Below are 11,745 nucleotides of genomic sequence, written 5' to 3'. Positions count from 1 at the left end.
TATTATTTAAGTGACATGGCCCCTAAAATTTATTCAAACTTACTATAAAAAAATAAACAAGTGAACAAATATGGTATAATTTTAAACTCTGCCCCTAGCTTGAAAGCTTGGAGAAACCCATGCTACAATCAGTTGCTAAGTAAAAGCAATTATTCACGTATTTAAAATCTTATGACAATTTCTACCTCCAAATTTAATTCAGTAATTCAAACCAAAAAAAATGCTCTCTATAACATTTTATTTATGTCCACTGCAAACTGCAGAGTCTCTACTGCCAGAATTTCTAGACAAATTTATCAATGTGTTACTTAAAATTGTGGTCAGAATGAGCAATAATAAATTATGTATAAATTATCCAAAAATATCCAAAGCAATTTTCCTGGAAGAAAAAAATGTTACTTATATATAAAGCATTACTACATACATCCTTACATACATAGATACAGTTTGACAGCACAAAGAAATGTGTGCTTAAGAAACAGTATTTGGATGGCAGAAAGAGAATCTGAGTCGGCAGTATCAGATGTGTTAGAATTTAACTGTAAGTTTGGGATCTTTTAAAAGTAGCATTACTAACACTTCCAGAAAAAGAACAATAAAGAAATCTAAAACAATAAAAACAGGTAATGCTTAGCTCCACATTTTGGACACCTGATTGAATTCAACTCTAAAAATGTAGATAAAAAAATTATATACTCCTTGTTCATGATACTTAACTTCCAAAGCACCAAGGCAAAATAAAGAGAGGCCCACCTCTCATTTAAGTACTAACTGCCAATGGCGAACATCTGCACAATATCATATAAAAAGTCAAGCAAATAAAATTATGTAATAAGCAAACGCAAATCACAGTGCTTTAAAATATATAATCATTGGTAATCTTCAGAGAAGGCATTGCCTCATTAACATTCTGGTCTAGACGATGATATTCCACTGTTTTAGAACAAAGACCATCACGCCATTTCCTGCTTTGAACCAGAAGGAAAATCTGGAATAAAACAAAATAAATCAGATATGCAAAAAAGAAAACAGAGGACATGCTAAAAGTTTTTTATAACAAGTGAAGTATCTCTCTCCTAGGTTCCCAAATACAAAAGCAAAATGTCAACAACAAAAGGGCTATTTTGTTTTCCATCTTGTAAACAAGGTGAGACAGTGCTTTTTAAATTTTAATGTACATAGGAATGCCTATTAAAGACTGATTCCTGGCCTCTCTCTTCAGAGATGAGTTAGTAGACTGCAGTAGAGTCGAGGAACCTATCTGTTTAACAAGTCCCTTAGGTATTTATAATAGAGATGGTCCAACACTAAACACTGGAATAAAATATCACTGGCATTCAAAATTTTGTCCACCTACAAATATTTACAGAGCTAGTGATAGACCACTAAACCACAAATAACCAAAGGGTTTGTTTGCGTGTTTTCTAAGTCAAAACAACAAGCAAAATATTAGAATCACTGATTCTCAAAGCTGGAAGGCATTGTGAAATTCTCTGGTCCAGTTCTATCATTTCACAAGTGAGAAAATCAAGGTCCCAAAGGGGAAGGTGGCTGCCAGGAATAACAAAGCAAGTTACAACAAAGTCAAGACTGAGATTTCCTGGCCAATAAGTATTAAAAAGGACATTGTGCTTGATCTCCCTTTAAATGTTTAAAAAGCTTAACTATTTAGCTCTGGGACTACACAGTACCCAGATGAACCCTCACACTAAATTATCCATCCAGTCCTATTTATGCCTCCTCTGCCTCATGTAGTCCAACACACCAATTCCAGTACAGCAGTGTTCATCACAATATTATTTCTGAACCAAAAACTGAAAACCATCTAAATACTCAGAAGGAAAACAGTCAAATAAATTATGTAGCTATTAAATCATGTTTTTAAAGAATATTAATGATATGAAAAATGCTCATGATTTGTTAGGTTAAAGGCAAGATACAAAACTCTATATGAAATAATCAAATTCATTTAAAAATTAACATACACATATATGTCTGAACTACACACACATTTACAGACCAGAAATATACCAAAATGTTAATAATGCTCAGCTTTGGGTAGTGGCTTATATTTTCTTTTCTACACTTTTCTGTGTCCCTAAAAAAGACATGTAATGCTTTAACAACCAGGGAAAAAAGTTATCAAAATATCATTAAGTTCAGTGCTTAATAAATCAGAAGTCCTAAATTAACAATCTCTCTCCACAAGCACTCCCAATGAAGTAGCAATGCTGAGTTAAGATATAAAACCTTTTTTTAAAAAAATCACTGGGCTTTGGTTTTGCTCAATAAAAATATTTTGGCTTCTTTTTTTAGAAGCACATGTAGTAAAGCATTCTGTCTTTCATTTGTTAAAATACACCACAGATTTATAAACTGTTATGAGACATCTTGATATTTTACCATCAATTGAAACCTGACCAAAAAAGAAGAAACTCTGAATCAGCAAAAGTATTAATAAGAACTATGACTGAGATTATAGAGGGCAACTAGAGGGGGTGAAAAATCCCAAACTTACCTTCCTTTTGTTGTGATATGTAATATAAACAACAGCAATACAAAAAGCAAAAATAATAAGATGGAAAAAGAAATGGCTATCTTCCTCTTCTATATTTGAGGATGGGGTCTTAAAAGGTCTCACTGACTGTTCAATTTCCATATAGCTCCTGTTTTCTTCCAAGGCCTCATTGGACTCATCGTCCCGGGGGCTGGTGGTCCAGTCGTAGTCTGGTTCTCCATAATCTCCATTGTCCAGAGTGTCTTTGGCAGTGGACGGAGAACTATTCAGTGTGAGAAGATCTTCCTCCTCTATGCTAGGATCTTCATTGTTATCAGCTTCCTCTTGGGACAGAGAAGTAGTAGGCGAGGGATGAGGGGACAGAGATGCCACTCCACTTTTTTCTGTACTAGTTGTGGGAGGGAGAGTGGTGCTGATTTGGGAAATAGAAGGTTTGGTTTGGTTTTCATTTGTTAAAGCATTCATATCTGAAGTAGAAACATGTGAGTTGAGTTCAGTACTGCTCAGCGAATCAGACGGTGATAGAGCTAAAATAAGTAAATAAAGAACATTAAACTGAAATCTTCAAATTTATCTCCACCAAGCTAGAAGCACATATACCTAAATTTTTCACTAAGCTAGGATCAGCCGCCTGTCTTTCTGTTCTGGGGTTGGGGTAATGTCTGGGTACTGAAGTCAAACCTCTGTGAAATGAAAACAGAGGGTACAAGCTCTGTGTGAACTTTGCCACTGTGACCTAAAGCCAAACCCCTTTCTATTCTTTCTTTTCTTTTTCTTACAGTGGCAGGCTATGTAATGCAGTAGGTCTCTTATGCTGCTTAAGTTGTTACTATCTGGCAAGGCAACTGTTACCTGATGAATATTTCATTTTTTATTTCAATTTATTTCATTTTCATTTTTTTATTTCATTTTAAATTCAATGCCCAAAATTGAGATATACATGTAATGCTGTCAGCAATTATACTGTATTTTCCTAGTCCGTTCACCCTTCCACTCCCTTAGTAGACCATTCACATTTTCCTCTGTCCTCAAACTTCTAACACCTTCTCTGTTGTCCTCATTTTTAAAGGCTAACATCACTTCCTAACTTCTCTGAGAAAAATGAAGCCATCAGAAGAGAACTTTCATGTACTACCAGAACTCTAGGCTCATAAGTCCAACCTGATATCTCCTCTTAGATGTCTGTCATTCAAATTAACATGTTCAAAATGAATTCTGACTTTGGCTTCCAGGAAGATGGAGTAGATGTATTTTTCCTTATTCTTCCCACTAAAAACAAATTAAAACCCTGCATATTACATATAAAATAACATAAGATGACTCTGAAAGGTGGAAAGAATAAGGCAGAGTGGTTAGAGACCTCAGGACATGAGAAACAACTCAGTGGTGACTTTTCTGGATTTTCTTTTTACCTCACATATTCCAGACTTGAGCTGAAGAGCCCAGCAACCTGGAAACACCACGGGTATGGACAAAAAGGGCCACCCAAAAAGCCTGCTCTCTCTTGCCAGGAGATCAGCAGAGAGGCAGCCTAGCAAGAAAGAAAACTTTTAGACAGTGACTGCTCTACTCCAAGCAAACAACACAGAAAAAACTGTGGCTCCACTCACACCTACACCAGCAAAGACCGAGTGGGCAGCCTAGATTTCCACCCTCACCAAGCTGTAATGAGGTGCCCCTTCCCCTCCACAATAGGATGATGTCAGAGGAGGCCTAGTGAACAGTCAAGACTTTAACCATGGTCTAGCAGTAATGAGGCCACCCCCAACAATATGTCAGTGCAGACCATGAGGGGAGCCAAAACTCCCACCCCTGCCCAGAACTAACAGGACCACCACCACCCTTCAGGTGCCAACACAGATCAAGTGGAGACCCTAGATTTCTAGCTCTACCTGCCAGTCATGTGCACCAATCCCCAGCTCCCCTGCCAGAGCAATGTCATAAAAAGCCAACTAAAAGAGAAAGTTTCAGACCAGAGTCTTAACAACACAAAGTACCACAATTTACCCCACACGAAATACATAATTTGAATAGCCCTTTAACTATTAAGGAAACTGATGTTTAATTTTAAAACTCCCCAAAATCAAATCTCCTGGCCCAGATGGTTTCACTGGAGAATTCTACCAAATGTTTAATGAAGAATTAACACCAATTCTACACAGTCTCTTCCAGAGACTTGCAGAGGAGGGAACACTTCACAATTCATTGTATGAAGCTAATATTATTATCCTGATACCAAAACCAAAGCCACTACAGAAAAAGAAAATTACAGACTGATATCTTTCATGAACAGAAATGCAAAAATCCTTAACAAAACATTAGCAAATAGAAATCAACTTTAGGACTTCCCTGGTGGCACAGTGGTTAAGAATCCACCTACCAATGCAGGGGACATGGGTTGGAGCCCTGGCCCAGGAAGACCCCACATGCCGCGGAGCAACTAAGCCCGCGTGCCACAACTACTGAGCCTGAGCTCTAGATCCCACAAGCCACAATTACTGAGCCCACGTGCCACAACTACTGAAGCCTGTACACCTACAGCCTGTGCTCCGTAACAAGAGAAGTCACGACAATGAGAAGCCCATGCACCTCAACGAAGAGTAGCCCCCGCTCACCCCAACTAGAGAAAGCCCGCACACAGCAACGAAGACCCAACACAGCCAAAAATTAATTTTAAAAAAAAACCTCAATGAGATATCACTGCACACCTATCAGAATGGCTAAAATAGAAAATAATGACAATGCCAAATGTTGGCAAGGATGCTGCTAGTAATGTAAAATAGGACGACCATTCCAGAAAACAGTTTGGCAGTTTCTTAAAAAACTAAATGTACAACTACCATATGACCCAGCAGTTACAGTCCTGGGCATTTATCCCAGAGAAATGAAAACTTATGTTCACATAAAAATCTGTACATAAATGTTTATAGCAGCCTTATTCATAATAACCAAAAACTGGAAACAACCCAGATGTCCATCAATGGATGAATGGTTAAACAAAGTGTAGTACATCCATACCATGGAATATTATTCAGCAATTAAAAGGAACAAACTATAGACAAATGAAACAACTTAGAAGAATCTCCCGAGAATTATGCTAGGTGAAAAAACCCAATCCCAAAAAGTTACATACCATATGATCCCATATATCACATTCACAAAATGATAAAATTATAGAAATAAAAAAGATTAGTGGTTGCCAGGATTTCAGGAGGGAGTAGGGATAGGAAGAAAGTGAGGGTGACTATAAAAGAGCAACAGGAAAGATCTTTATGGTGATGGAAATGCTCTGTATCTTGATTGTATCGATATCAGTATCCTGGTTGTGATATTGTACTACAGTTCTGCAGGATGTTATCACTGGGAAAAACTGGGTAAAGGGTACACAGAATTTCTGTATTTTATTTCTTACAACTGCAAGTAAATCTAAAATTATTTCAGAATGAAAAGGTTAAAGAAATGCGTTTTTACTCCCCACTCCAAAAAGAAAAAACAAAGAAACAAAAACAAAAACTTGTTCTATCTATAGTCTCCCTCTCAGTTAATGGCAACTCCACTTTTCTGTTACTCAAGCCAAAAGCCTTGGAGTCATTATTTTAACACCCCACATCCAATCTGTTTCTCTGCCTTCAAAATATATGCAGAATTTGAAGAGTTTTCACCCCTCCATTGCTACTGCCTAGTCCAAGCCACCACAATCTCACCTGGATTATTATGGTAGCCTTCTAAATGATCTGTATGCTTCTCCCTTAACCCCTAGTGTCCACACTCAACATAACAGCCAGAGTCATCCTGTAAAAACTTAAGTTAAATGACGTTACTCCTCTGCTCAAATCCATCTAGTAGCTCTCCATTTCTCTCAAGAGTGAAATTCGAAGTCTTTATAATAGCCTGTAAGATCCTATATGATCTGGTCCCCATTATCTCAATGCTGTTATCTCCTACTAATCTTCCTAACTATTCTATCCCCACTGCCTACTTAACAGATAGCAGGCATTCAATAAATATTTATTAAAAATGCTCAACTCTCACCACAAATCCTACACTGCTTCCCAAGTAGTGTTTTTGCACCTACTACACCCTCTGAAAAGCCTTCCTCATAGTTCTCAGCCAGGTAAAACCCCACCACTCTTCTAAGGATATCTCCAATGTCACCCTATTTGTTGTTGTAACTCCAATACCTAGCACCAAGTAGGAGCAGAATTAATAAATACTGTTCAAGGAGTAAAAATGTAGAAGTTGGGACTTCCCTAACAGTCAGTGGTTAAGACTTGGCGCTTCCACTGCAGAGGTCAAGGGTTGGATCCCTAGTTGGGGAACTAAGATCCCACATGCCGCGAAACGCAGCAAAAAAAAAAAAAAAAAACGTTGACATTATATACAAGAAAACAAACTAGGACTTCATCTGAAACATTTGATGTAAATTAGATCAACCTCTGGACTGCCACTCCTTCAAATGAGAGGTTGATCCAGTCAGCTATAAAGAGTATTCAGAACAAAGTGATAACTCTGACTTTATGGATTTAATTGTTTGAGTTTATATATATATATATAAAACTTCAGACTTTTACATATTGATATATGCTCCATTTCTACCCTTTCCTATTTGATATTACCTCTCTAGTTAAAACTTAACACTTTAAAAATTAAAATTTTTAATTTAATTCTCTCCTACTGGTACCTTTTTAAAAACTGCCTTAAAATAAACTATATCAATATTTCTCAAACAAGAATGCAGAAGACCCTGAGAATTCATTCACACATTGAATTCTGGGAAACAATGCCTTAAAACTTAAATACACATTGGGCTTCCCTGGTGGCGCAGTGGTTGAGAGTCTGCCTGCCAATGCAGGGGATACAGGTTCGTGCCCTGGTCTGGGAAGATCCCACATGCCGCGGAGCGGCTAGGCCCGTAAGCCATGGCCGCTGAGCCTGTGCGTCCGGAGCCTGTGCTCCGCAACAGGAGAAGCCCCAACAGTGAGAGGACCACGTACCGCAAAAAAAAAAAAAAAAACACATTAAATAAATTTAGGCAACATCTAGGAGCGATATGATGGTCAATGTAGAAAGTAGGCACTTTTGAAATGGCATGGCAAGACTAGGTCATACGGTGAGCATCCAGTGATCCAAAATAACACTTACATTAACTTTTTTAAACTTTATCAAAACAAAAACATCTGTAAAAAGTCTTACTGATTGCCAAGAATATACCCAAGCACTGAAATTTTAAGAAACCTAATATGGAACAAGTTTAAATAAATCTGATATGGAAACTTTCTAACTTCCTATGCTTACTTGAAGTTTGGAATGCAATATATTCTAGTTAGACTTTAATTTTCTTATTACAAGAGTAATTACTTTGAAATCACTTTACCATAAGGCACGCTTACAAAGAACATTTATATTACCCAAAGCTTTACACATGCTACACTGTACTACAATGGAGTTGCTTCCCTATTAAAAGCATACATGTTAGTTTTCATTTAAGTTATTTTCAATAGGGAATAATCTGAATTTAAAATTGATATATACAAAAACTTAATAAAAGAAAGCCATTCCCTGAAATGTCCTAGTATAGTTGGAGCAATGTTTATGGGACCCTAACAAATAAAAAAAGACAAGAGGACACCTTAATACTCCACACTCACCCTCGCTTACCCACACATCAGAAAATTTTCAACCATCTCTTAAGAGAAAAAGTTGTTTTTGAAACTAGTTACCAGCTACATATTCCCCAAACTGTATATCTTAAGCACTCCAGCAAGAAATATAAATGCTTAAATGTCAATTTTTTCTTAGATGATTAAATGACCAAAACAACCATGCTACTTAGGAACTTGAGGAACAGGAGTATCTGCGTCAACCAGAGAAATCCTCATTATATTTTACTAACGATGAAAGGGCCTTGGGAAAATGGGCCACAGCCCTTTCCCACAGACTTACAAACACTTCTGGGAGGGTGGTCCAGGTGCCCTGCCCTCACGGCTGCTGGGGAAACCCAAGTAAGTAACCGCAGCACTGTAGTACAGGAATGTATGGCTAGACAGCCCCTGTTGGCAAATAAATGAACACTATCCCATTCATACCGTTTTTCATCTGAACTCAAACAAGATTTAGGCAGAAAAAGAAGGATCGTGTCTTGGCCTGAAATAAAAAAGGGACTACTAAACAAGATACTGCTTAATCATTATAAATTCTTATTAGTGGATTTGTTCCCCCTAAGTCTCAGGCCCTGGTCTACAGGTTTCCTCTTTTCTCAATAAAGCCTTCAATATCTTGATTCACAATGTAACATTTCTAAGAAAAGGAATACTTAATCGTGCAGCACTATTTACAATAGCCAAGATATGGAAACAACCTCAGTGCCCACGGATCAATGAATGGATAAAGAAGCTGTGGTACACATACACAGTGGATTATCATTCAGCCACAAAAGAGAATGGAATCTTGCCATTTGCAACAACATGGATGGATCTTGAGGGCATTATGCTACGTGAAATACGTCAGTCAGAGAAAGATATATGGTTTCATTTACACGTGGAATCTAAAAAACAAAACAAAATAAAAAAGCTAAACTCATAAATACAGAAAACAGAATGGTGGTTGGCGGGGACGGGGGCAGGGCGGAGGTGAAGGGAATCAAAGGTACTAACTTCCACTTATAAAATAAATAAGTCACGGGGATGCAATGTACAGCATGGTGACTATAGTTAATAATACTGTACTGCATATCTGAAAGTTGCTAAGGGAGTAAATCTGACAAGTTCTCATTATAAGAAAAACATGTTAACTATGTGTGGTGATGGATGGTAACTAGACTTAGTGTGCGATCACAGTGTATACAAACATCAAATCATTACGCTGTACACCTGAAACTAATATGTCAATTATACCTCAATAAAAAATACTTAAATCCTACAAATCCATTAAAATGAAACAGGGTTGTCTGGTTAACCCAGGACACAGAGAAGGGGGACCATGTTTACAAAGAATCTCCCTTGTCCCAGAACTCCTCTTCTCCTCCCAAGCCCCTCAGGAGTCCAACGCCCCAGCATTCTGGCTCTTTACCAAGCCCCAGAACCTCCCAGTCCTCACAGATGCACCAATACTCAAAGACAGCTCTTTTCCTTTCACTTTCGCTCTCCAAATTATTCCATCGGCTCGGTCCGGTCAGTGCCTCTACCCACCTTCGTCTTTACCGCTGATCTTACCCGTTCTGGAAAGCCCCCGCCTTCCCTTGGCCCAGCTAAACCCCTGGGCACCCGCACCTAACCTTGGGACTCTCTCTAGACACCACACCTCTTACTCTCGGCTGTCTCCTCAGCACCTGTCCCCTCTGTGCTCTCTTCTAGACCCTCCTAACTCCCATCTCTGTAAAGAAAAAAAAGAAGAAAAAACGTTGCATGCCATTCCAGTTCTACAAGAATCAAGCTATTAGCCACTGCAGTTGTCCACCTACAGTGGATCTGAGGGGAACTCAGGATGGAGAAAAACAGGATGAAGTATTCTGTTTTGGATACACGGGTCCTAGACAGGTAAGATGCATACCTAAGGAAGAATTTCAATAACCCCAGATTCTTGCGTCTTCCCATACAAAGTACTAAAATTATGAACTTCAGATGTCTGTTCTTTATGATGAGCAGTAATCTTTTGATGCTTGACTACATGTTTTTTTTCCCAGCAAAAAATTCATGCATTAACCTGGCTCCTGACTCACCTCTTCGAACAATTTCTCAGAACTGAGAAACTGGCTCCCCCCGCTACAGCCTTCAGTAAGACACTGAATAAACTCACAGTTCTTACAGTTGTGCGTTTTTGTTTTTGTTTGTAATCGACACCTCCAAGGAATCTTGGAGACCGCATCACCGCCATTCTCTGTGGCAACCCATTCTTCAAGACTCTCTAGACACCACCACCACTCCTTCCTCCCCGCCCATCTACACGCTCGCTGCCTGGGTCCCTGCAGCTCTCAACCCCACTTCTCAGGCCTCTTGGAGTCCCCACCTCCACAGACCCCTTCAGACAGCCTACTCTCCCTCGTCGGGGCTGTAGAGACCCTGTCCCTCTAGACATCGCCACCTGCTCCGGACACTCGGAAGCGCCCGTTCCCTGCCCGGGCCCGTCTTGGCGTTCCGCGCCCGGGGCCTCCCCGTCTTCCCGCAACCTCCCTACCGCCGCGCCCCATTTACCACTGGACATGGTGGCGGACGCAAGCAGAAGCGCCAGGACCAGCGGCAGCGCCAGCCCTCCGGAGACCTGGATGGCCGGCCTGGGCCACAGTTTCGCTTGCTGGGCGCCCCTCATCCTCCTCAGGGCGGCGGCGGCCATAACGGTCTCGGCTGCGAGCCTGCGCGGTTGCTAGGCTCTACGTCATGACGTCAAACACTGCGTATGGCATCGCGGCCGTAGGCGTTTACGTCCCAACGTGATGACGTGTCGGCCTGGAGTTGGGTTCTGGGAGCAGGAATGAGGGAGAGGGGTAGCGGGAGTTGGGGCAAAGGGAAGCACCAGAAGCTCGGCTGTAAGCTAAGGATGTATTGTGTAAGGTGTGAAGAGAGTCAGAACGAGCCCCTTCTTCCCACTTAATGGGCTACTATACAGCTAATAACTTTTAGAACATTTTTAGAAGGAATATCCAGCTGCGTAATAGACTGATCCCAAAAGAGAAGTAACTGCCCTCCCCCACCAAAGGCAAAGGGGGATTTCATTGGTGGCGCAGTGGTTAAGAATCCGCCTGCCAATATATAGACTACACGGTTCGAGCCCTGGTCCGGGAAGATCCCGCACGCTGCGGAGCAACTAAACCCCTGTGCCACAGCTACTGAGCCTGCGGTTTAGAGCCCATGAGCCACAAATACTGAAGCCCACGCGCAGGGAGCCTGTGCTCCACAAGAGAAGCCACCACAATGAGAAGCCTGAGCACCACAACAGAGAGTAGACCCTGCTCGCCGCAACTAGAGAAAGCCCGCGCGCAGCAACAAAGACCCAATGCAACCAAAAATAAATAAACAAAAAAAAGGCAAAGGAAATAAATGTTGAGTGGGTGTGGAATTTTAGGTTGTGTTCTATTTTTAACATTTCCCCATAATCATTTATTACTTCAACAAATACTTAGTACCTCTCCATATTTCAATATACAGCACTGAACAAAACAAACTCCCCACCTTCGTGGAATTTATTTTTCTGTGAGGGAGACTATAGTGTAAAATACATACTATATACAATGG

At 40.1% G+C, this 11,745-nt stretch overlaps 1 protein-coding gene across 1 annotated transcript; it reads right to left on the bottom strand.

Moving 5' to 3' along the window:
* Positions 1-856: 856 nt before the first annotated feature.
* LOC307052743 (keratinocyte-associated transmembrane protein 2) lies at positions 857-10,846 on the bottom strand (the record flags this gene model as incomplete). Its single annotated transcript, XM_079703859.1, has 3 exons — positions 857-988; positions 2,519-3,045; positions 10,708-10,846. The coding sequence occupies 3 exons, from the start codon at positions 10,844-10,846 to the stop codon at positions 857-859; spliced, it is 798 nt and encodes a 265-aa protein (XP_079559985.1).
* Positions 10,847-11,745: the final 899 nt, after the last annotated feature.

This window comes from Hyperoodon ampullatus, assembly GCF_949752795.1.
Source record: "Hyperoodon ampullatus genome assembly, chromosome: 4".
NCBI lineage: Eukaryota > Metazoa > Chordata > Mammalia > Artiodactyla > Ziphiidae > Hyperoodon > Hyperoodon ampullatus.
This window is presented reverse-complemented; position numbering and strand designations above follow the sequence as displayed.